Source organism: Thalassophryne amazonica, chromosome 4, assembly GCF_902500255.1.
Source record: "Thalassophryne amazonica chromosome 4, fThaAma1.1, whole genome shotgun sequence".
In the NCBI taxonomy this organism is placed as follows: domain Eukaryota; kingdom Metazoa; phylum Chordata; class Actinopteri; order Batrachoidiformes; family Batrachoididae; genus Thalassophryne; species Thalassophryne amazonica.
This window is the reverse complement of record NC_047106.1, coordinates 10173375-10200156: the sequence shown is the minus strand read 5'-3', so window position 1 is coordinate 10200156 and position 26782 is coordinate 10173375. Positions and strand designations below refer to the sequence as shown.

General features: G+C 39.7%; 1 protein-coding gene and 1 long non-coding RNA gene across 3 annotated transcripts in view; one reads left to right on the top strand and one right to left on the bottom strand.

The window, feature by feature from the left end:
- The window catches only part of LOC117509392 (POU domain class 2-associating factor 1), a 64297-nt gene extending 48622 nt beyond the window's left edge, over positions 1-15675 (bottom strand). Inside the window, exon 1 of one of the 2 annotated variants that reach the window (XM_034169061.1) lies at positions 15545-15675. In XM_034169061.1, the coding sequence (XP_034024952.1) occupies positions 15545-15596 (52 nt within the window). In that variant the 5' untranslated portion in view covers positions 15597-15675. Of the gene's footprint in view, positions 1-14771; positions 14867-15544 lie in introns of those variants that run through there. The other variant, XM_034169062.1, reaches the window with a different exon arrangement.
- Positions 15676-16023: 348 nt separating this feature from the next.
- On the top strand, positions 16024-18881 carry LOC117509095. The gene is made up of 2 exons (XR_004560241.1): positions 16024-16158; positions 18628-18881. It is a non-coding gene; the product is annotated as an uncharacterized LOC117509095 (long non-coding RNA).
- Positions 18882-26782: the final 7901 nt, after the last annotated feature.

Below are 26782 nucleotides of genomic sequence, written 5' to 3'. Positions count from 1 at the left end.
ACATGGCACTACTATTATTCTGAACACTACTATATATATATATATATATATATATATATATATATATATATATATATATATATATATATATATATATATAAACAAAAAACACTATAATCACATGTACATAAGTATTCACAGTCTTTGCCATGAAGCTCAAAATCAAGCTCAGGTGCATCCTGTTTCCACTGATCATCCTTGACTGGAGTACACCTGGGGTAAATTCAGTTTATTGGACATGATTTGGAAAGGCGCACACCTGTCTACATATAAGGTCCCACAGTTGACAGTGCATGTTAGAGCACAAACCAAGCATGAAGTCAAAGGAATTGTCTGTAGACCTCTGAGACAGGATTGTCTCCAGGCACAAATCTGGGGAAGGGTACAAAAATATTTTTGTTGCTTTGATGGTCCCAATGAGCACAGCTGCCTCCTTCATCTGTAAATGGAAGAAAATTGGACCCACCAAGAGTCTTCCTAGAGGTGGCCTAAACTGTGCGATTGGAGGAGGAGGGCCTTAGTCAGGGAGGTGATCAAGCACCTGATGGACAATCTCTCAGAGAACCTTCCAGAAGGACAACCATCTCTGCAGCAATTCACCAATCAGGCCTATATGGTAGAGTGGCCAGACGGAAGCCACTCCTTAGTAAAAGGCACATGGCAGCCCACCTGGAGTTTGACAAAAGGCACCTGAAGGAGTCTCAGACCATGAGAAACAAAATTCTTTGGTCTATATATGGTTCTCAGTCTTGGCTGTGTGCCTACCTTGTCACTGTACACTCAAAAACAAATGCAACACCCCCCCCCCCCCCACTCCCATTTTTCATGGATTCATGTTAAATATCTAAGATTTCTTCATTGCACACCAAAGGCTCTTCAGTTTGTTTAAATCTACAATAGTATGCACTCTACATTTGGATACATTTGCAAAGATATTTCATCCACCTGGCAGGTTTGGCATAACAATGCTGATTAAGCAGCATGATTATGGCACAGGTCTGACTTGGACTGTCACTGTAAAAGCCTGCTCTATAATGTGCAGTTGAGCATGAAAAAAGGAATTTCATTACACAATGAACTACAGTACGGTCAATGTCTGGCTAGTATGCAGACCCTGCAAAAAAAAAAAAAAAAAAGTTCAAGAATTTTAAAGATACTTATCAATTATTAATGTTAGAAAAAAAATTATGTTATTAAAAAAGGGATGTTTTCAGATTCTAGGAATGATGTACAGATCCTCAACATGGAGCTGTGCATGTAGAGCAGCAGATAAGAGAATATTTAGTGGAATCCTGCAAATGGTGATACAAGGATCGAATTCGGCACAAATACTCCTTATATTCCTCTTTAGAAAAAAATGATTGGCCACTTGAATTTTCAATAGGCAGCCAGGTCAGGGTCAATTGAAGAATTAGACAAGTCTCAGAATTACAGAGATGTTTCAGTCATATTTTAAACTATACCACATTATTTGCCTGACCATAAAGATTTCAAAAAGGTATAGTTTGGGCTATCTGTCACTGACTGTTATGGAGTTATGTGGTAAAAACTGTAAGAATGGTGACAAAGTTCAGTTTCAGTTTGTACAGTGGTCAAAAGTTAATGTTGCTCCAATTTTGGGAAAAAAAAAAGTGGTGCAAAGTATTGACTGAATTAATAGGGTTTTAAAAAGAAATAGTTTGGATGATGTGTCATGCTTAGTTATCATGTTACAGGGTAACATATGTCACATGTCCTAGAATCCAGTGGACATGGACATTGTTTGACCTTTTATTTTGGAGACCAAACATTCAACACAGTCAAAACTATTCCATTTATTAATCCTATTAGCTCATCCAATAATTAGCATCACTTTTTTTTTTGCCAAAATTGGAGCCACTTTAACTTTTGACCCCTGTACAAGGTGAAATTGACTGTTGTTACCATTTTTGCTGTTTTTACTCCATAACATTCAGTCAAAACTATACCTTTTTGGAATGTTTATGATCATGATGTATTTACTTTTAAATTTTGACCACTGTGTAATTCTTCAGTTGACCCCCTACCTGGCTGCCTATTGAAATTTCAAGTGTCCTGTTGGTTTTTTTCAAAAGAGAAATGTCTAAAGGTGCATTTGTGCCAAATTTGGTGCTTGTGTCACCATTTGAAGGATTGCTTCAGCTATCTGCTGCACTAATATTCAACATCATAACAAAGGGCCTCAGGATATCATCATATTATCTTTGGACATTCAAATCACAATCAATAAAACTGCACCTGTGTTTGCTGTCTGTAGATTATGCCACCCCGGTCACTCTGTTGACAACACTGAGATCACCAAAACGAATGCTGTGGACATTGTTGGGCATTTGCTCGGTATGTTGTAAACTGATTCATCCATGATGGGAAAACTTCTTCAAAGTCCTACACACCATTGAAAGTTGATGAATAAAGATGGTTACAATAAATTACAGACAGGTCAAGATTCCGGTGAGTAGGACGAACACTCAGATCAGCTTCCCTGACATGTTTTTTGACAGATGGCAGAGTTTCTCATGGTCTGTGGTTGACACGCCGGTTACTGTACTGCCAAATATTCAGAAATAACAGTAGGCTTATCACTGACATGAACATTCACTTCATGGGCAACAGCTCTGGCAGACATTCTTGCAGTCAGCATGCCAGTTGCACGCTCCTTCAAAACTTGCCACACATGCCATATAATCAGGAGTGGGCACAGTTCCGCTAATCCGCTAACCACTAATTATCAAAGCTAACTTTTTGGTTCACAGATCACCAATTAGCTTCTGATCAATTTAGTTCTGATAACTTTTAGACCACTAAGCAGTGCTTAATTTGTAAAGTGGGAGGTCCTGGAGCGCAGAGGATGGGTGGCTCCGGTGCAGAAAAAAGAAAGAAGGAGGGGGGCTTGTGAACAACGCTGTGCACCACACCGAAAATAAACTGGGCATGTATTGTAGGCCTAAATGCCGCGTTCACACCGGGCGCGACGCGAGTGACTGCAGCCACAGGTTGCCATGTAATCCCTATGTAAGGACGCGTTTTGGCGCCAAACCGTGCAGCATGAAGCGAGTGAAGCAATTTTGAGCGTTTTGCATGTTTGTGGCACGATATTGCGTCACGTCACATCATGTTGCCCTCCTCCCCAAGTTGAAAAATCTGAACTTTTTCGTCTCGTCTCATCGCGATGATCAATCAGGGACTGAATAGGTAGTGACATAGAGATGTCTGGAGTTTGACTGAAGATGTGAACATGTCCTGTCTCTGGTAGCAGCCTGTGAGCAGGACTTATGTCTCTTTTGTCCTTTATTTCACAATCATAACAGAGTTTTTGGAGCGAGCAGCAGCACCACAGCAGCGGGAGCGGAGTTTCAGTTTTTTTTTTTACGTGCGCGCGTGAGGGAATCATCCATGGAGATTATTTTACTTATTAACTACACAGATGTATAATAAAGCAAATGGTGACTGGTTTCTAAAGACAATTATGACAGAGTTTTTTGGGAAAGAGCGAGGAGCAGCCTCACAGCAAGCCGCGGAGTTTCGTTCTTGCTTTTTTCTTTTTTTGTTTACGTGCACGCGCGAGCAAATCGTCTGTGTGGAGAATATTTTATTAATTAACTACACAGATGTATAATAAAACAAATGGTGACTGGTTTCTAAACACAATTTTGGCAGAATTTTTTGGGGGAGGAGCTAGCTGCAGCAAGCAGCAGAGTTTCTTTTTTTTTTATTGTTTACATGTGCGCGCATGAACGGGACAGTTGGTCCTCAAGCTGGGTCCCGCAGAGGCGGAAGGACCGCTGAAAGCGGCCGTCATCCAGATGCAGCTCCTGCAGCAAATAATGATACTCTCTGTATTGGGAGGTTTTCACAACAACTCGCTCTGTGTGAAAGGTCCGTCATGATGACTTGACGGCGAACGGAATGGAAGGTCCTCCTATTTGATGACGCACCGGGGCGAATTTTCGCAGCAAAAGCAGAGCGACACACTGGGCGAAGGAGGTGCGTCCGTCGCCACGCCACCCCCGTGAATTTGTAGCGTCTGATCGTGCCCAGTGTGAACACAGCATAATAAATGAAATCCGCGAAGTAGCGTTATTTTTTACACTTATTATAGATGTTTTAAGGCTGTAAAATCCCTCACTACACACTTTTCTCAAAAGGGCATTAACATTTTCTCACTTTTCTCTCTTGTGTAAACACTCTCTTTTTTCTTCTGTGCGAGAAGATTATAAACAGACACACGCAGAACACAATGCGCGGCTCTCCCTTCAATCACTGCCTCCGGGGGTATGGATGCGGAACCCGCAAAGAATCCAAGTCCTCTCTCGGTGGCCACGGAGCTCTGCGGCTACGGTCAACATCCGGATCAAAACAGCGAGCGTAGCCTCTGGACCTGTTGCCAGATTTGGCACAATTCCGCACAGCAGTCAAGAGGGCGGCGGTGTGATTGGCAGTGAGAGCAATCGCGGTGATTTTTTTAAAATATTTTGTTAGTCAAGAGAGGTGGCGGATCACGGATCCAGTATAAATAGCTGGCGGAGCCAACGTCAGAGGTTCCGGAGCACGCGTCCGAGGTTCCGGAGCGTGCTCAAATTAAGCCCTGCCGCTAAGGTTTTTTTTTACACAGTTAGTAACGGTGCAAAACATTTATAAACCCTATTGGCTCCTGTCTGCTATGTATTTTATAGCAGTGATTGACTGACTAATTCATTCTATGTAAAAACCAACACAAGTTAATGTAACGTGTGTGTGTTGGTGTTTACAAATAAATGGGTTTGTAAAATTTGTAAAGTATTTGCAAAACTGAAAAATCTCTTTGTTAAGTTCTGATTTAGGTCGACAACTGTGTGATATAACCGGGGTCAAAATACATAGAACACTGCCATCTACTGGCACCCGGTTATATCACACGATTGTTGAATCACAAATTACCCATAATCTCCTTTGGCATCTGTGTGTGTTCAAAGCTTCAGAATTAGCTCATTATTTTAAAATTAACAGATATGTGTTATATTTTCACTTTGTACATTTTAAGAGTTGACATTAATGCAGTTATTCTATCCGGATTAATTTGATTTATAAATCAAAACCATAAGTCAAACCTACTTTCCTTTTCAAGACGTAAATGATGCTTCCCTACAGCAGTCGGCAGGGCACACAAAGACAGAAGTGCTGACTCATTGGCTGTGTTTGGGTTTGTGATTGCCTTTGATTCTATCAGAAGTGTTAGCAGTGTTTAAACTCAAAATCGGCTTATTACTATCTGAGTGTGTACGGGAGACAATACTGAAAGTTATTGGTTAGCGGTTAGCTGTAGCTTCCAAAAAATGTTTTGGTGGTTTATCGGTTTAGTGTTATAAAAGCTAACTTTTCAGTTAGCTGATTAGCGGGTATCGAAGCTAACATTTTGGTTAGCTGTGCCCACCACGGCATATAATAATATATTATAAAAAAATGAATACATTCTGACACCAAGATCACATAAAATCAAATAAGCAATGACATTTTTGTGAGGAAAAAAAAAAATTGCAGTCAATTAGATGCCATCTTGGATTTTACTGATGCTGTAAAACAGATTGATAATTTTAGGGTCATTTCTATGCAAAAAGTAATTTTTGGTAGGTCAATGGTGGCCATATTGTTGGGCCAGCTCATTATCCACTGAGCTACCTGCTCTACGAACACCTACTGTAGATATGGCCTGGAGCACAAAATGAAAACAAAGGCACTGGTAATGTGTTGATGATTCTTTGTCAGTTTATTCAGCAGGTAGCTAGAAGCTGGGTTACTAACATCTAGACCTGGGTTCAATTCCCATTCATGCTACCTGTGTGAGTTCTCTGACAGAGCATGTCATGTGTACTGTCCCAGTCCATCAGCCCATGGCTGGGAAAGTAACCTGTGAAGGACTGGTGTCCTATTCATCTACTTTACGCAAAGGAATCAAGAGATAAAGACTGGCACAAATGAACATCAGGGACTGTAGAAGGAATTTATTCAAGGAAGTCTAAAAATAAAATAATTAGCGCTTGAATTACATTAGTTCATTTCCATATCAATACAGTATTTGTTTGTATCTTCTTCCAGTAGTAGTACTGATGACAGCTGGTGCGGTTGGACACAAGTTCTTTTCGATCTCACCCTAAGAGAGCACTAATATGCAAATGTTTGAAATTAGAAAAAGCTTGCTGGTACAGAGATGAGTTCCTGCTGACAGATGGTCATCGCTGGTTTCGGCTCAGCTTCCGTGACTCTCTCATAAGTTCAAGCTCTGGCTGATCAACTGTATCTAAAATTAAAGCGTGCATAAAAACTGAATTCAGTGCATCATGCAAATATTTTAAAAATACTTTGATCAAGTGTGCAGAGCAGGAAAATGACTTCAAAACGTTTTGACCCAAAATGTATATAAACTTATGGAATCGATTGTGAGCACAGTCCTGCATGGTAGACTCACTGTGTGTGTGTGTGTGTGTGTGTGTGTGTGTGTGTGTGTGTGTGTGTGTGTGTGTGTGTGTGTGTGTGTGTGTGTGTGTGTGTGTGTGTGTGTGTGTGTGTGTGTGTGTGTGTGTGTGTGTGTATTGGGGGAGGATCTGGGTCAGTTGTCCCCAAGCCTAAAAACACCAACATTCGCGACCAAAATCAATTTTACCCTCCCTAAAATGTGAAAAATGGTTCGGTCCATCATGTTACCACAAGGTTAAACCAAGTTCAGGTTCAGTAAACAGCACTGGGTGTGTCAGCCCAGTGACTCACTGTTTTTCTGTGATAACATCACAACATGTGCCACATTTTCACTACTTTTTAACCCTCCCTCTAACCACTACCCCCCATCATGTCACTCCCAAATTCCATGATACCATCAGGAAAATGTGACCTATCACATATGAACAATTAAATCAGTTTTTGTGAAGCCTTTTTTTAAGTGGTTTGAGATCAGGTTGGGTGAGCTAACAGAATTTGGTCTAGTTTGGTGTTTATATATATATATATATATATATATATATATATATATATATATATATATATATATGTATATATATTGGGGTGCTGCCTTGAAGTCAACCTTCCCCTCGATCCTCAGTAAGACATATGGTCTCCACAGTAACACTTTAGGCTGGGGTTGGCAATCTGGCTTGATTGACTTTCTAGCCAGATAGTATTCAGACTCGTTTTTCAAATCCGGCTCATCCTACACACACGTCAAAACTTAATCTGGCTCGAGCCGAAAGAGATGTGTGTGGTGCATGAGTGTGACACATGGAATGTAACACACCCGGTGAACTTTCTTGGTGAAGAGGCACCACAGACAAAGAAGGTTTTTTGCCGTCTTTGCCATTGCAGTCGCAGTGAATGCCACTGCCATGGAGAGGGCACTGTGGGTGCATGAACACAATCCAGTTTGAAATAATGATCCCTGAGCTCGCTGGAGTCTAGCCATATCTGCAATCTGGCTCAGCCCGAGTCAGATAGAAGACAATCTACTTCAAATCCAGTTTGTGCTGTTCACATTCAGAAATCACTAATATGGTTCAAGTCAGATTTGCCCCAAATCCCATTCAAGTAAGATTGCCAATCCCAGTCTGATTTGGGGTTTGGAACCCCGACAGTGTTCACTCTCATGTGGTTTGGTGGTGGAGGTGTTTTGACAGTAGCTGAAGTGTTAATCCTGCAGCCCTCAAGGAGAGATTTACAATCTCAAATCCAACCAAAGAAAAAAATAAAAATAAAGGTGTAATCACATCCTCTGGTGTACATTAGGTCTGGTTTCTCATCTTGGAAGTGTTCATTGTTAAGACCCAAGAGCGGGAAGTGAGCATTTGTCACTCAAGACTGTCAAGACATGAAGGAGCCTGAACAGAGTGCTGCAAACAGAGGTGTGGTTTTTATTACCCATTTATAACCACAGCACCGATAACCAGCTCAGTTTACAGCACAGTCCTCACCCTTCTCCACTTGCTGAGGTCCTCAACACTGCATGTTGGACCATGCCCAGAGGATCACACCACATGGACAAAATGTCTTAGCCAGTGTTCCCTCAGAATGTAAGTGATACTTATCCAAGTCTCCTAAGTAAAACTGTTTGATAAAAAGTAGAGGTGGGCGGATCGATCCTAATAACGATAATATCGATACCAATGCTGGTATTGATATTGAACGATGCTTGTGTAAAAAGATCGATACTCAAGCTTTTTTCTCTCGCACACTGACTGCTGCACACGCAGATTCATCAAAGTCTACTCTCTGTCTGTAAGAGCAGCGCTGCACTGTGTCACACAACACAGAGCAGCGCACCCTTGTATTGTGGTTTGTCAGCCCTCTACCTCAGGAGATTTTGTTTTAAGTTGTGTTGAGTGATATTTTTTAAACAAAAATGTTGATTGTGATAATAAAGTATTTTGTTGTCACGTACAATGTTTGGAGAAATTCTATCCTAGGTCTTTTGGATCCTTTGGATCTATGAAACTTAAATATGAAAAAAGTATCGGTATTAATATCGGCGATACTGGGCCTGTATTTACTTGGTATCGGATCAATATCAAAATTCCCGGTATCACCCACGTCTAATAAAAAGTAGTTCCAGGATCCACCGAGGAAAAATCACTGCAAAAATCAAATATTTGTTATTCTTGACCTAATAAAGAATAATAAACTGTCTGTTGACCATTGGCTGGTTGCATAAAACCAACATAGCAAATCTTGAGGTTGGCGTGTTTTGCACTTTGTGTAAAATAGGGGTGTGCAACATCTGAAAACAAATACAAGCATGCTATATGGTCGATAAAAAACAGTTTGTACAATGTGTAGGGTGTAAATACTCAGGGAGCACGTGGTCAAACAGTACTCAGATCATCTACTAACTCTATAGTGTGTAAACGGAATACACTATACAATGCTATCCCATGATGCAGCTGGAGCCTGGTAACTAGGGTGCCTTAAACTGAGAGAGCGGCGACATGAGAGTAAAAAAATAAAACAGTCACATGACTCATGGTGCCATCTTGGGTTCAAAATAGCATTCGCTGTTAATGTGTCTGCATGTAAATCCAGCTATTTGATTTATTTATTTGCTGAAAATGCCGGCTTGTTGAGCGTTTGGAGGCACAAATAGACACAACAAGGGCTTCAAGATGTACAGATTCCCATCAGATCCAAACACAATTTGGGAAAATAAAGTCAGCTGTATGGGATGGAAGCAACTTCATCATTAAAACTTTGAGAGGTAAATTCATTATTCAGTCTCACGTACAGTAAAACTCACCTAAACCGTCATTGTATAAACCAGATATTCACAGTAACGGGACAAAAAACGTCCCAGTGTTTTTGTATTGTTTTCCATTTAATAAACACTGTATATAACAGATTTTGTACAATGATTTTTTTTTTTTTGCTCACATGGGATAAAATGTCCCGTCTGATTGCAATGTATTTCCATTAAAATCCCCGAGCAGTCTGGATGTGCACACTCACCGATTTCTGGAAAGTGGGACCGGAGTCATTTCTGTGATTAAAAGTCCAACCCTTTAGTTTTTTCAAACTGTGTTCAGACTCTGACCCACAGCCTGACATCTACCTGTTAAATCAGACACAAAAGGCTTTTAATCCTTCGTCTGCCATCATATATTAATAGTTTTTGCAGTGCGCACACTGATAAATCAGAAAAGTCCTCACATTTACAGCTAAAAGTCGGTAAAAGAGGAAAATATACAGCTGACCTTTGAACTGGAGGTGATGACAGTAGAAAGAAAAGCTTGTTGAGGGTCAAATTAGTCCAGAAAAAAACATAATCCAGAGACGAAGAACTTTAAAACTGTCACGCACGTCATTGCATGACACGGAGTTACAGAGCTGCAGAAGCATAAATCAGGCTTTAAATTAATTAAATAAATCATAATAAATGGTAAATTTATGTAAATTTGTAAATTTATTTTGTTAGCACCTGTACCTGGATGTGTTGCTGTATGTGGTTAAATGATTTTAAAAAAATGTTGAAAACATAAAAGGTGCATTCAGTAGTTCATCGCAGTTGGAACGCTGGCATTGGTGTGGGTGTGAATGTGAGGCATCATTGTAAAGGCATTTGAGCTTCTGATTTAGATGGAAAAGCACTATAAGAATCTAGTTCACTTAACATTCCACAGCAGGTAAGTCACACCAAGCTTCCAGCTCCGTGTACTATGTCACATGGATAAAATTGGGAAGCTTAATAACACTGTGCAGCTTTTTTGTCTTTTTTTTTTTTTTTTTTTGGATAGCTGAGCTGCATTATACTGCTAACTGACCAGAACAAATGGGTTCCTCAGCAACTTCAACTGACACAGCTGAAGCTGTTGATGAATCAGAACAGAACACAATTGCGTCCTTGCGTCGAGCTACGGCACGAGAAGACAGGGTTTAACTGAATTAATTTAATTTATATGCCGCCAAATCACAACAAAACTGCCTCAAGGTGCTTGACATGAGTAAGTCGTAACCTTACCAAACCCTCAGGTTAGAAAGGGCTTCCTTCATATTAAACTGTCAGGGGATGGATGAAGACATCACATTCAGATGATCACATGATTGTGATTAGATTAGATTAATCCCTTGGGAAGGCTCCGTAAGGGAAATTGAGATTCTAGCAGCATTGTATAGTAGCACACAGGGTAAGAAGCACACAGAGCATGAAAAGTGAAAATAAAAAAACAAACACACACACACACAAAAAAAAACAAAAATACCAGACATACTGATCACTACTGGTTTACTGGATACTAGTGATGCTCTCCTTCCTGTCCTCTGTCTTCCTGTTTTGCTTGTGATGTCACAAGCTCAGAATCATCACATTTCTTAAAGCAAAAACAAGATGATAAATGTCACAGGAGAGAGTTCTGACATGAATGTGAGTGTGTGGAACCTTTCACACTCAGTTTCAAGCACATAACAAAAAGAGGAAGCTGACCAGCTGTGCAGCGTTTCACTGTGCACATCTGACAAAACTTTGCATATTAAGATTGACACAAAAACACCACAGCCAAAATCAACTTTGCTGTCAAAATAATTTTGTTTCCCTGGTGCACCAGTTTACTTGAACACCACAGTGTTTAAGTAAACTGGTGTGACAGTTTATCGATGATATGCTGGGATAATGTTGGATAGGAAGAGTTCAGATGCAAAACCCAGAATCTCCAAAACCATAAATTTTTGGTTAACGCCAACGTATACTTGGCTGTCAAGGGGACCATCACTGTGCAAAATATGAAAGAATTTGAACAAACTGTTTTCATGTTATTGATTAAAGTCTGTGCATTTCCACATAGGGTTTCCTTTAAATCTCAATTTTCAACTGCATTTTTCTCCATTTGAAAAAAAAAAAAAGGACTTACTGGGTTTTGCATCCAAACTCTTCATAGGTTACCATAGCAACCAAATTCTAAGAAAATCTATCAGGGACAGTCTCAGCACAAAAATACACCTCTGCTATATCTGGTGCAGATATTTTTTGGAGTTGTTGAGGATACTGGATTCAAATCTGTTCAAGTTATATATGCACATCTACTCATTGAAATATCCAGTTTCAATGCAACTGGCAGGCACTATATATATATATATATGTGTGTGTGTGTGTGTGTGTGTGTGTGTGTGTGTGTGTGTGTGTGTGTGTGTGTGTGTGTGGTGTGTGTGTGTGTGTGTGTGTGTGTGTGTGTGTGTGTGTGTGTGTGTGTGTGTGTGTGTGTGTTATTTTGCTTATGTGCCTAATTTAAGTGAACTTTATTACATTTAGTGTTAATAGAATAGAATAGAATAATTCTTTATTGTCCACTGAGGTGGAAAATTGTCTTTGGCTCACCAGCACAAGAAAGACAACACAAACATAATCATACATAAAACATAAAATAGACACAATAGAACAAAGGTAAGATCTAGTAAAATACATAGGAATAAAAGGAGTAAAATAAGATCTAGTAAAATTAATAAAAACTTAGAAGTAGTTGTAAAACAGTTCAGGTTTTGTCTGTGGGTTGGTCACTTTGTGGAGTTCATGATGGTGACGGCTTTTGGTATAAAAGTTTTTTTTTAAAGAGTGTTTGGCCAGAGGACCTCTGTAGCGCCTCCCAGACTTCAGGAGCTCAAACTGACAGGACAGAGGATGAGATGAGCTTCCCACAATTTTCCCAGCCATTTTTACAATTCTCTTCAGTTTGTCCTCACACTTGCAACTTAAATGACCAAACACAGAAATGAAATGTTAAAACACTGTCAATATGTGCAGAATACACAAGCTCTACCAAGACAGCTTCATCTTCTAAGAAGACTGAGTCTCTGTGAGCATTTCTTAAAGATAAAATCTATCTTTTCAGAGAAGCCTTAATGACTAACAAGGACTGTACCGAGATATTTCAAGGTTTCCACAGTTTCAACAAGTTGGCCATCAAGTGAAAATGGCTGGACTGCCGGTTCTTGCTTTGTGTAAACAACAAGCTCCTTTGTTTTAGACACATTGATTTGTAGCTGGCTGTCAAGACACCAAGATTCAAGAGCCTTAGTGTGGCCGAGACAGGACGCTTCACCAGAAGAGTCAGATTTCTGTAGCAGGCCGACTAGGGCCGTGTCAGTCTCCATCCAATGGTTTCCATCCAACACATTTTGAAAATGTTCATCTCTTGAAACTACTGCCTGTTACCCTATTAAAAAGGCATTTAGTGTTGAATATGTTGTGCTATTTTTAATATCTGTAGTCAACATGATCAGATGCCAATGTCTGCAACCAACGGTGTTAAACCTACAATTTGACACCAAGCTCATACAATTCAAATTAGTAATGGATATTTCTGTGAAGGAAAAAAATGGGGGGGGGGAGGGGTCAATTTGGCAGCCATCTTGAAATTAAACCCAATTTAACTGATGCTGTCAAACGATCCATTGTGATGAACAACAATTTGCCATGAATATTACACAAGTCAATCAAGAAGGAACATTTCTGTGCAAAACGTGCCCTGTTCTCCCATCAGAGGGACCAGGGTTCTCCACATAAAATTCTGCCTCAAGAGCAGGGGCGATACACGAGCATGGCCAGAATCATGTGCATTGGAATGCCAGTTTCAATGAAGTGTCTAATTTCATTACAAATAAAAAAAATGTATCACAAATTACTCCCGTAACTGTGCCATTTTTGCCATTTTCTCATTCACTGAATGTACTCCGAGTAATTGTATTTAATTTCAGGTGGGTATTTAACCAACTTTCTTTAAAAAAAAAAAAAAACAACAGGCTCTGGGCCCTCTGACGGGCAAATGAGTTATTTTTGGTCAGTCATGTTGGTGGGCATCTTGGAAAATGGCCACCATCTTGGATTTTCAAGAGGGCAATTCACCATATTGGGTAAGTCATAACTTGGGAATCATCTTGCCAAATTTGGTGCTTGTACCACCAAATGCACAATTTTGCTGTAAAAGTGATATTATCTGCTCCACTAAATATTGAATTTGCATTTCTGTTCCGCCTCTCTGGGCTTCTGTCAGTCTGTGTTCTGGTCTCAACCCTGGCGTCCAGCCGCAAGTTACATATGATGATGAACTGTATCTGTGTTTATAACTCAAGACCAAGCAGACATTGACAACTTGTGTCAAAGTTCTTTTAAAAACATGACATTTGTAGGTATTTTGGAAGCTGGAGCACACGCTGCTTCGTCGGCTGCATCGCTGTGCATCAGAACCTTACAAAGACTTGGAGTGAATGAATGGTTTCATGAAAATTCAGTAAGGTATATCTTATATATTATATTCCAATTCTAAGGTGGAACTATGTTAGTATACTAAGGTATATTTAAATATCTAAAAAGGAAGCGTAAAATAGAAGAGTAGAAAAGAGTAGAGTAGAGCCACTTAGGTGCCTGGTCTTGAGAACCAGAATCATGTCCACCAAAACACCACAAGCTGATGAAAACATGAATATTTTAAAACAGTTTGTGTGTTTGTCTTTAAAAGCTGCAAGTTTGAGGCTGAGGTTTGCATGTATGAAATGTTATAGTTCCTGTATTTCTGGAATATAAAGGTTTTTTTTTTTTTTTTTTTGGTGTTACAACATACACCAAAAAAAAAAAAAAAAAAAAATTACAAATTTGTGAACAACATCAATGAGTTTAATAAGTGCGACTTATACTCCAGAAAATACAGTGATCAAAACACCTTTAAAATGGGCAAAATTGTGTTATAATTTTACAACTTCTTTAAATAAATGTCCATGAAGTACACAACAGGCAAAGTATTGTCCAGCTCTCAGTGATGGAGTTTGCACTGATTTAAACTGAATATGATCCTCTGATGACACTAATTTCTGCAGCTGGCTAGTGTTTCCAAAGGTCACGGATTTTTGGTTTGGGTACAGTTAACCAATTTAAACAACTTGACCAGTGCACCGTTTGTTACCCCCTCCACCCCCCCTTTTTTTTAGTTATATTTGCTCACCTGAAGCACAAATTCTATCCAAAATTAATGATACAGCGATTAATACAGCAGGTGAACACAATGAAGGAATTATTGATTGGAGCAGCCAAACTCAAAAACAGTCAGAGGAATTGTGTTGAATCACGACCGATTAGATGTAACATACAAAGACTAACAATGTGTAGCCACAGTATTCAAACAATTGATTAATATTGTCCAACAATGATGCCGTTCCTTATTCTTTCCTTGGTATAACTGAACCCAGCTTCTACAACTTCTCTGTTCCTCGATAATGAAACAGTTTTAATATAAAAAACAAAAAAAAACAAAAATAGTACTTACATTTCTCCCAGTGCATGCTTATTTTCTGGATAATGTTACTGTAAAACAACAATAAAAACAACAAAAAACATAAAGAAAAGAAAATTCTAAATTGGCGGGCTGACTGATGGGTTTTATAACAGCCAGATGACAACCAACAATCCCCTGGGACTTTTTCTAACCACAATTCTAACTCATGCATCAAGTTTCAGAGTTGAATTAGCATCATTTATACGAGAGAGAGAGAGAGAGAGAGAGAGAAAAAAAAAACATTTCACCATAAAAAAGAAACACTGAAGATACTCAAAGTGAAAGAAAATTAATCCTGAAAATATTAAAATTCATAAAGAAATAAAGTCTACTGGAATAGCCACTGAAGCTACAATAAAAATACTGAAGAGGAATTAAGAAAGAGGATGAAACCTGCATTACTGAAAGCCAAAGCAACAACATGATTGACTTTACACACAAAGTAACACATGAACCATGAATGAAATGAACATCCATTAAACAAATGTGCTCCACTGGACAATAAATATCATAGCAATTCTGATGTGCACGAAGCAGTTCCTGTGGTCCACCACAGTTTTATTTCAATAAAATGAAGAAAAAAAAATTCTATTTTGTTTCTCAGACTTCATCAGGAGGGACTTTATATCATTTCATTTCATTTCTATCGTGCCATATCACAGCAAAGTTGCCTCAAGGCATTTCACACAAGTAAGGTCTCACCTTACCAACCAATAAATATAATAAAAAGAGAAGCAGAATCACACCACATCACGCACTTTTACCTTTTGCCTCGTTCTGCCCCTTGGACCAGACTAACATGAAGAGCTGATTCATGTACGTTATAGAACTTGTTTTGTTCTTTCTTGGGCACCAAAACCGTTCAACTTTTAAAACCTCTGCAGTTCCTCATCCCTTCATGGGAAATTCTGAGGACCTTTGGGTATTTGCCAGTTTGAGAAGTGCACCACATAACTCACAGATCTGAACAGCATTAAACAAGCAGGGTGAGCAGGCACAGAAGTTCAATCTGAGGTGAAGTGATCAACTGATGTGACTGAGGAGTCGAGGTAAACCGGTTTGCAGTGTTTTCATTGCACTGTTCTATTGCATTACTGCTTTATGCAGTCTGCACATTCTTCCAAATGTGCTTTCATGAGCATTACTTTCAAATAATACTTAAAATAAATAAATAAATAAAACAGGGTTTATTTATTTGTATTTCTTTATTTTGTATTTATCTATGAGCTTTTTTGTAAATCTTTTTTGCAGGGTAGGAGTGGTGGCTGCCAAGTGGTTAAGCGCACTTGTTTCCAATGCAGAAATGTTCCGGGTTCAAGGCAGGCCCTCCCTCCTCCACATTCTCCATCCACCACAGATCTCCTGTGGCAACCTCCCGGTATTTATTATTTTGCAACCCGTAGTGATCAAAACTCCCTGGCAGGGGTGATATTGCATTTCAGTTGGATTGTACAGGTTAAATAAAGTGACAAAACCAAAAAAAAAAAAGTTGCTGTTCACAAGGAGACATCTTTTCACATGCATGTGGACCAGTCTCAGGGGAACACACAAATCCACATATGGACCTCTGGAAGTCTAAAAGTGAGCCAACATATGGGAATTCTAAGCAAGTTATAAAAAAAAAAGTGTAGTGATGCAAATGTTTAACACAAAGCAACATTTTAAGTCTTTAACAACAAATGCTGCTCCAGAACTTTGGATCAATGCTCAGTCTGATTTATATATATATATTGTATTGGTAGTACTTTATAATCAGATTGCTGTTTCAATGAGGGAAAGTTCCTGATACAGGAAGCACAAAATGCAAATATCAGCATTTAGAAACTAATCCTGAATGTTAAAGTCTGGTTTTGGAGAGAATCCGGGGAGGTGATGGTCTAGTGGTTAAACGTTGGGCTTCAGACCAGAGGATCCTCAGTTCAAAACCCAGCCAGACCAGAAAATCACTAAAGGGCAAGGTCCTTAATCCTCAAGTTGCTCCCGTGTTTCATGAGCGCCTTTCATGGCAGCAGGCTGACATCGGTGTGTGTGTGTGTTTGTATGAATCGGTGAATGTGAAGCATCATTTTAAAGCGCTTTGAGCTTCTGATGCAGATGGGAAAAGCACTATGTAAATGCAGTCCATTTAATCCATGATGGGTGCAATGAGGCGTACCAGCCTCAGGTTGGCGTTTTGAGAAAGAATGTCTGCCAACGTAGGCACGTTTGGACCCATAGTGAAGATATGGGCCATGTGGATGTTTAAACACAAGATCCTGATAAGAAGACAAGTTTTTATTTAGTAAGTCGGCATCACGATGTATCATTAAGGTTCATTAACAGACACTGAACAGAACTTTCAGTGTGTTACAATTCCTGTTTTCCAAGTTTGATTTTGAAACCACAGATTTTGAATCTGGATGGTGTGTGTGTGTGTGTGTGTGTGTGTGTGTGTGTGTGTGTGTGTGTGTGTGTGTGTGTGTGTGTGTGTGTGTGTGTGTGTGTGTGTGTGTGTGTGTGTGTAAACACCCCACTTCTCTAATTTCAGTCTTAACCCCGGTCGTAAGACATGGCATCCCTCTAATGGGTGTCTTGGACACTGCCCCGGAGACACGTCCATTACATCAGCGTATTGAGATTAACACGATTCTCAGTCAACTTTCTCTTCTAGTTTAGTCGACTTATACTCCAGTGTGACTCAGTGTTCCACTTCATATGTGCATGATCCACATCTTTATTTTTTGTGGGCGTGTTACAGCACCACATACAGGCCTCACATACACACTACACACACTTTCAGTGGTTTCATGTGGACGTAGATATGGAACACTTTTTGATCAGGACAAAGAATGTATATGGAAAGTTCCGTTTCCGTGTGGACGACAAAAGAGGACAAAATTAAGTTCAGCTCCCAGTTGTTCCTCAAAGCAAGAACCAGACTGAAAGGTCCTGCTGGCGGCCCAGAGGATTAACGCAATCATGTTTAAAATTGTGTTCCAGTTATCCATGGGCAGTAATCACTGTAATATTCACTCATACTTATTCCCACCATCTGTTTTTTTTAACAGTTTTAAACTAATTTTATTAAAATAGGTGCAATTTTATTTGCACCATTGATGAGTTGAGTAAAATGCAATGCAGAGTTGACGAGTAAAACAAGCTGTGTGTAAACATTTTTGCCGTTATACAGTTGGATTAGTTTTGTTTTTTTTTATGTTGTGAGACCTTTGGAAAATGGTCTTTATTTAGTCATAAAATAAAGTTTCAAAACCTGTTGTAAATCTGACCAAAATTATTAGCCAAATATCTACATCCGCCAACGTTCACAACTGTCTGTTCTGTAATTTTGACTATTCAAATAAATAAACTCACAAAAGTGGTGAGTAATTCTTGCAACTCAAAACGTTTTTTGAAATTGCAAAAAAAAAAACAAATTGTGAGTTGGAGTGTCATGTGTGCTTCTTTGGACTAGTTTATTTTTGTACAAATAATTTTTTCCCCCTTCAGTTTCAAATGATCACAAATGTGTCCTTCATTCTTGCCTTAGAAAGGAAAACATTGTTGCTCTTCGTAATAAAAAAATATAAAAATAACCTGACCGCTAATGGAAATCATGTCAGGTAGGCAACCAACCAACCATACAGATCATATCACCTGCTCTGACTTAAAAAGACAAACTGACCAATCAGCAGGCAGGTGATGAAAAGCAGAAGGTGTTTCCAATCATCTCATCAGCAGTTTGAGTGAGAAAAGGTTTCTGCATCAAACTACATTCACATTAACAGATGAAAGGACCTGAAAGTGGGATTTTGTTTTCATCTGGGAAGTTCATGGTTTTAAGGAACCCACATCTGATCCCTTCTCACAGAACTCAAGTTCTGCCACCAAAACGGTCCAAGAAGAAGAAGAGGGTAGCCAACAAAAGCACCAAGTCTATCCCCAGGAGGGCCCACGGCACGTGTCTCTCCACCTCCCCAGCACCCCTGTTTGAAGTGCCAGTTGGAAGCTTGGCTGTGATCGGGAAAAGAATGGTCACAGTCCAATGTGTCAACCATGACAGCACCACCTCCCTCCCAAATCTCAGCCAATGTGTATCAGCAATCTGGAAAAAAAAAAAAAAAATTCCAGTCACATCATCTGGTAATGTGAACATAACCAAAAATGTTTCTTGTGGGCCTTTCAGCACTGACGAGTTCACAAGAAACACCTTCTGTGTTTTTTTTTTTTTTTGCTTTGGTTGTGATTGGTCATTACTGATTGGCTATTTAAGTCACTTCAGCTGTGAATGCTGGAAGAAGAAGTTCTACCAATAAAATGAGAGCACTTTTCAAGTAGTTTAGTTATAGTGGGTTGGAGAATTTATATGGGGTGGCATTTTATTTTGTCTTTAGTTATTTTTTCTCTTTTGCCAATCTTTCATGCAAATTTGATGCAGCAGATTAAAACTGCTGGTAGATGTACACCAAATAATTATTTCAGTATTGTTGTAAAAATTCCCTCAAACTGTCATGTTTACACATGTGCAATGTGCCTGAACAAGTTTTTCTTTTTCTGTTGCGCCATATCTGTTGTATAAAAGTTCTGAATGTTTGTACAAGGCAGATTCACAGCTTGTGTTGATGCCACGTGACACTGGTGCAAATTAAATACTGCAATCTGCATGTTCTAATGTTGTTGACATGTGGTTGTTTACAGTAAATTCCCTGTGGTTAAGCTCCTCTTTTTTAAAGACTTGAAAGTTTGCGAGACGCCACACACAGCAGCCTTTACCGCAAGCAATTACACGGACATTAATATTAATGAGTTGGGATTTTATTTCAAAAATGTGCAGCCAGACAAAGTATTTTCCAAAGCTGAAAGATGGGTGTTGGTTTGTTTTAAATTTTATTACAGACAAAAAAGAAAAACAATGTCTCAAGGGAACATGAACATTTCTAATCAAAACCATACATCTACAAAATGTCATGCATAGCTGTATAAAACTTAATAAACTTTTAAATTATTACATTCTGATTGGAGCTTGTCAAACCTTTATTTCATCACAAATGCCGGTGCCTATCTTAGGATTCTGTAGAAGGCAGAAAGTTATAAAGTCTTTAAGATGAAATTTAACATTCTAAGAGAGTTAATTACACTTTTAAAATTTATAACATTTTATTGGGAAAAGTATTGCAAGTGGGATATCAGCATGTCTAGATTTTAATGTTGGTACACCTCAAAGGACAGGTTTGGGGCCACTGCAAAGTCTGAATGTGGATTTTCTCCCAGATGTCAAATATACAGTATGCTGATGATATTGTTACTTATGTACACTGAGAGCAATTAAGTCCATCTAGTCCAACAGGATATGTTTCAGTTTAACTGAACAGCTGCTGTGTCTAAATAGAAATGAAACACTGTACTCTCTTGAACTTCTTAAATTCCTTTTCTAGTGCAAGACTGACAAGTGTGTGGTGATATTGAGTGTTACCACTAACAACTGTCCTTTAAACATTTATGGAAAGCTGTAAAAGGTAGGTTGACAGTAGAAGGCACAGTTATCGCCACATATACTCAACAAAAATATAAACGCAACACTTTTGGTTTTGCTCCCATTTTGTATGAGATGAACTCAAAGAGCTAAAACTTTTTCCACATACACAATATCACCATTTCCCTCAAATATTGTTCACAAACCAGTCTAAATCTGTGATAGTGAGCACTTCTCCTTTGCTGAGATAATCCATCCCACCTCACAGGTGTGCCATACCAAGATGCTGATTAGACACCATGATTAGTGCACAGGTGTGCCTTAGACTGCCCACAATAAAAGGCCATTCTGAAAGGTGCAGTTTTGTTTTATTGGGGGGGGATACCAGTCAGTATCTGGTGTGACCACCATTTGCCTCATGCAGTGCAACACATCTCCTTTGCATCATCCGTGAAGAGAACACCTCTCCAACGTGCCAAACGCCAGCAAATGTGAGCATTTGCCCACTCAAGTCGATTACGATGACGAACTGGAGTCAGGTCGAGACCCCGATGAGGGCGACGAGCATGCAGATGAGCTTCCCTGAGACGGTTTCTGACAGTTTGTGCAGAAATTCTTTGGTTATGCAAACCGATTGTTTCAGCAGCTGTCGAGTGGCTGGTCTCAGACGATCTTGGAGGTGAACATGCTGGATGTGGAGGTCCTGGGCTGGTGTGGTTACACGTGGTCTGCGGTTGTGAGGCTGGTTGGATGTACTGCCAAATTCTCTGAAACGCCTTTGGAGACGGCTTATGGTAGAGACATGAACATTCAATACACGAGCAACAGCTCTGGTTGACATTCCTGCTGTCAGCATGCCAATTGCACGCTCCCTCAAATCTTGCGACATCTGTGGCATTGTGCTGTGTGACGAAACTGCACCTTTCAGAGTGGCCTTTTATTGTGGGCAGTCTAAGGCACACCTGTGCACTAATCATGGTGTCTAATCAGCATCTTGGTATGGCACACCTGTGAGGTAGGATGGATTATCTCAGCAAAGGTGAAGTGCTCACTATCACAGATTTAGACTGGTTTGTGAACAATATTTGAGGGAAATGGTGATATTGTGTATGTGGAAAAAGTTTTAGATCTTTGAGTTCATCTCATACAAAATGGGAGCAAAACCAAAAGTGTTGCGTTTATATTTTTGTTGAGTGTATTTGCAAATTGTAATCAACTTTTAAAAACTGAAATTACAGCCAAAAAAAGAGAAAAAGGAGCTTTGATTACATTATATGGGAAGATGATGATCTAGTGGTTAAGCGCTGGCCTTGAGACCAGAGGATCCTCAGTTCAAACCCCAGCCTGATCACAAAATCACTGAGGGCCCTTGGGTAAGGCCCTTAATCCCCCTGCCCCCAGAAAGAGAAATTAAAAAAATATACTGTTCAATAAGTAAAATGTCAAAATATTAATTCAAATCATGGCATATTTTATTTATTTATTCATGAGCAGTGGGGTTTAAGTCAGATTTATATCTGAAAAGATTTTAACCTTTGAGTCGGGTTCTGTTAAACTTTCTGCACACAGAGCAGAATAACTGAAGAATAACTTCAGTGCTGAGATAAAAATTGATGTGTTGAGGTTCAGGACGGAAACACCTGCATGTACTTAAAGGTTGAATGAACTCGAACGCACAACATCCACAAGCACAAACCCGTTTGACAGTCGGCCTTGAAACGTCTGAAGGTTTCAGGGTTTAAAACAGTTTGGTTTCAGGACACATGTCTTTTAATTGCAGATTGTCCCATTTTCTGTCATGACCTGGATGCCTTTTTTTGTCCTGTTTTTCAGTCTTTAAATGGTTAATGGTGCATCAGTGATACCTTGTATAAATGGTTATAAATATTTTTGCTTTACAGCAGCAGAGCATTTTTGTTTTTATTGATTTTAAATAAAACTGAATTGACTCCACCCTGCCTCATGGTGTCCTTGATGTTGATCTTCTTGCTGTCCAGAGCATCTTCAAATCACTTATCTTCAACTGCAATCGGGTCGCCGGGACGACAGCTCCAGCAGAGGAACCAAAATGTCCCTTTCCCGAGCCACATTAACCACCTCTGACTGGGGGTTCCTGAGGCGTTCTCCAGCCAGTGTGGAGATATAATCTCTCCACCTAGTCCTGGGTCTTCCCCGGGGTCTTCTCCCAGATGGACGTCCTTGGAACACCTCCCTAGGGAGGCACCCAGGGGGCTTCCTTACCAGATGCCTGAACCACCTCAACTGGCTCCTTCCAACACCAAGGAGCAGCGGCTCTTCTCCAAGCTACTCATGGATGACTGAGCTTCTCACCTTGTCTCTAAGGGAGACACCAGCCACCCTCCTAAGGAAGCCCATTTCAGCCACTTAAACCCGCGATCTAGTTCTTTCAGTCATGACCCAACCCTGATGACCATAGGTGAGAGTAGGAATGAAGACTGACCAGCAGATTGAGAGCTTTGCCTTTTGGCTCAGCTCCCTTTTCATCACAACAGTATGGTAGCCCAAATGCAACACCAACCCTGTTTGAACTCCTTCACTTGGGACAAGACCTCATTCCCTACTCGGAGTAGGTAATCCATCGGTTTCCTGCTGAGAACCATGGCTTCAGATTTTAGAGGTGCTGATCCTGACCACATCATCTACAAAAAGCAGTGATGACACCCTGAGGCCACCAAACTGAAGACCCTCTTCCCCCTTACTATGTCTCGATCTCCTGTTCATGAAGATCACAAACAGGACTGGTGACAAGGCACCACCCTGGTGGAGGCCAACACCCACCGGAAACGAGTCTGACTTACTCAAATGGAATCATTTCATAAAATCACAAATTTACAATTGAAATATCTGGGCTTCAAAAAAAAAAATTCTAATTTACCACAATCTTGAGTTGATTTATTTATTTTTTTTATTTCATTTTTGTTAGTAAGAGTTATCATTTGAGCAGCAAATATTATCTTCAGCAGGTGAAATTCAGCTAATATGAGCAAAGCGTCGCGGAGCGAAGCTCACTCATGGTACAGGGTGTCCTAAACAGGAAGTGCCAAAATTCAAGTCCACAGTAAAACAGGAAATGTCCAAATGTCAAACATTTCCTGGATTGACAGACAAGATCCTATGGAAACTCAGTGGCAAGCTCACACTCAAACAGGAAGTGCCAAATTGTCAGTCACAGTGAAAAAGGAAATGTTGGACACTTCCTGGCATGGGTGTAGCTAGAGTAGAGGCCGGGGTTTCACTGGACTCCCCTGAAATCTGATTGGACACAGACGTGTCACGGTGCAACACGTCCGGTTGAAAGAGCTGCATTTTCAAATCAGTGAGTCACATTGACTGCTAGGTTCCTCCTGTCCAGTAGTTGGTGCTGTGTACCACAAAAAGTTCTAATCCACCTTAGAAGAAAAAGAAAAATGAACTACAGACTTCTAATCACAGCAAACTTTCATTGGTGAGTAAATGGCCATATTTTATGCCAGAAATGAGTTCCAGGTTGTTAAAAGTAGCATTTCTCCTTTGATTCAGGTTGCCATGTCTGTCTGTTAGCTTAAACATGTTTGCACTCTTAAACAGCTAACAGATGGCAGCTGGTTCATTCTCTGTTGGCTTATTAGTGCAGCAGATAACTGAAACAATCCTTCAAATGGTGATACAAGCATCAAATTCAGCACAAATACAGCTGGAGCAAAATTAATGGAGCAACTTTAACTTTTGACCCCTGTACAAACACAAACTGACCTTTGTCACCATTCTTATCATTTATCATGTTTCTATCCCGCGACTTGTCTAAAGAAAACTGCTGTTTTTTTTATATATATATATATATATATATATATATTTAAGACAACAGAAGCCTCTACAGAACATTTAGGAGGTCAACAAGATTCCCATCCCTTTTTCAAAATCGTGTTAATAAAAAATTTAACTTTGCAAATCAGTCGTCTAAATGATTCAGAACAATGCTGCTATTATTATTATTATTATTATTAGTTTGTAGCTGTGGGCTATGATTTTGTTGCCCACAGCTACAATTTTACTTATTTTTTCTGTAGCGGTGGGCTAAGATTTTGGGGCCCAAAGCCATATATATATATATATATATATATATATATATATATATATATATATATATATATATATATATATATATATATATATATATATATATATATATATATATATATTTTTTTTTTTTTTTTTTTTTTTTTTTTTTTTTTTTACTTTTTTCTTCTTGTAGCTGTAGGCTAAGATTTTATAGGCTAAAGCTGTGCTTTTTTTTTTTTTTTTTTTTTTTTTGGTGGTGGTTGGGGGGGCATTTGTAGGTGTGAGTGAAAAGTTTGTAGCCCAAAGCTACGATTTTTATTTTTTGTAGCTTAACTGTAAATCATACAAAAAAAAAAGAAAAGAAAAGACCTTTGTTGCAACCAGCCAGCAAAAAATCTCAGTAAATACATCAGCACCAGACACATTTCTTTTTAACCCTAAAAGGACTAAACAAAATGGAATTTTACAGAGTGGCTCCTCATCTGCATTAAGTTTTCCTTAATACTGTTTTAAAATGGCATTAAAAATGAATTTCTTACAGAACAACTCTGAGACATTTAACCTGATGTCAGTCCTCCTCATCAGTGTGTGAGAAGGAAAACAAACTTACAAGTTCAGAATATGTACGTGTGTGTGTGTGTGTGTGTGTGTGTGCTGTTTTTTAACTGAATGATACAAAGTGTGAATTTATGTGAAAAAGCTGATGCAAAGAGGTTTGTAAAAGCCAGACTCGTGAGCATTTACACGGAGATGCTCACATTTGGTCCCAGCGTGGCCTCATACATGGTGGGACAAAGGAGTGTTTAAAAAAAAAAAGAAGTGAAACACAAAATGAGATGGAGCCATTGGTCCATGAAGACAGCAGTTATTCTTGCGTCTTGTTTGGTGGTTTAGCCTGTGGGCAGAGTTTCAGCACAGATCATATCTGCACCGCTTTCAGCAGATTTTCAGGACTGCAGCCACTTCACCGAGAGACAGACGATTCCAATCTGAGCAGCAACTGCAAGTGTCCCAAAGACGGCCAAGACGCTTGACCCACCTTTAAGATGTGATTAGGCTGTAAACTCCACCAACAAGCACACATACTGTCAGCAAGAGTCACCGCTCCTTTCTGGACTAGTTAGTTAGATGTTTTTCCAGGATTTTCCCATAGTGGGAACCATGTTGTTGCTATTTTAACTTGTTAGCTGACAGTAAATTCCTGCCTGACTTTCTTCAGAAAGCTCCCCCAGACAACAACCACAAAAACACAGATGATGTTTGTAGTCATAGTATCTGGAATTTGGTTAAATATTTTGTAAGAAACACGACAAAACACAGTAGTGATGGCTGTATGAGTCTCGCAGCCAAACGCTTCACCAAATGCATCGCTGGCGGGAAGCCTCACTTAATAGGTCATTGGAACATACTGACATCTAGTGGTCATAATGCATAGTGCAGTTAATGTAAGAGTAGAAGCTGGAGGCGAGAGACTTTTACTTGGTCAAAGACAACAGAGCAGGTCTAGGAATTTGTGTCCATGTTCTCTGTGTGTGTGTGTGTGTGTGTGTGTGTGTGTGTGTGTGTGTGTGTGTGTGTGTGTGTGTGTGTGTGTGTGTGTGTGTGTTTATTTTTTTTAAAGAACAACCAAAAAGCCTAGGTTCATTTATTGTCTATACCTGCTTATATCAATTAAGGATCCTGGGGGGGCTGGAGCCTATCCCAGTGGTGATTGGGTGAGAGGTGGGGTGCACCCTGGACTGGCTGCTGATTTAAAGTCTCCATTTCACCGAACCTGCAAGTCTTTGGAAGTGGGAGGAAGCCAAACATGTGGAGAACAGACCAGGCAGGAAGCGACCCCCCCCCCAATGTCTTTCTGTGAGTCAACCGTGCTAACCACTAAGCCCACCGCGCCAACCAAGGAGCCTAAGCGTATATTGATCAGCAACATATTTGTGATTGATTGGTATGAATGACTTCATGATGAAGCCACTTTATATTGTGGTGTGCAGAGAAGAGAAGTAGACACACACTCAGATGGTTGTCTCTTGGCAGGACTACTCTGTCTGCATTAAAACGCAACGAGAGGTCAATATGAAGTGGGAGAAGCTGCTACGTGTTTGATCAGGATTTGGATTCTGGATCATCTATGGAGTTTCTTTAACACTGTGTAAAGAGCATTCAGTAATTTCTGTCACAAGACTGCAAATTTAAAACATCACATTAAGCGCTGATTATGATCCAGAAGCTACATTCAGTGATGCTTCTATGTTATCAGGAGCAGATGCAACATGGTGCAGGAGTGTTGCCCTCAGCACAGGTATGAACTCATTGAGTACAGTTCTGAATACCTTCCAGCTCTGACTCACTGTTGTTTTATTTTTTCCTCTTGTGTTCTTTAACCTGAAGTGGCCTCTGGAGCACCTTAGATGATCGGCTCCTCCATGACAGCTCACCCCAGGTGTTTCAGTTCATTGTTGCTGCTGCGTCCTGGCAGTAAAGTCAGATGATGGAA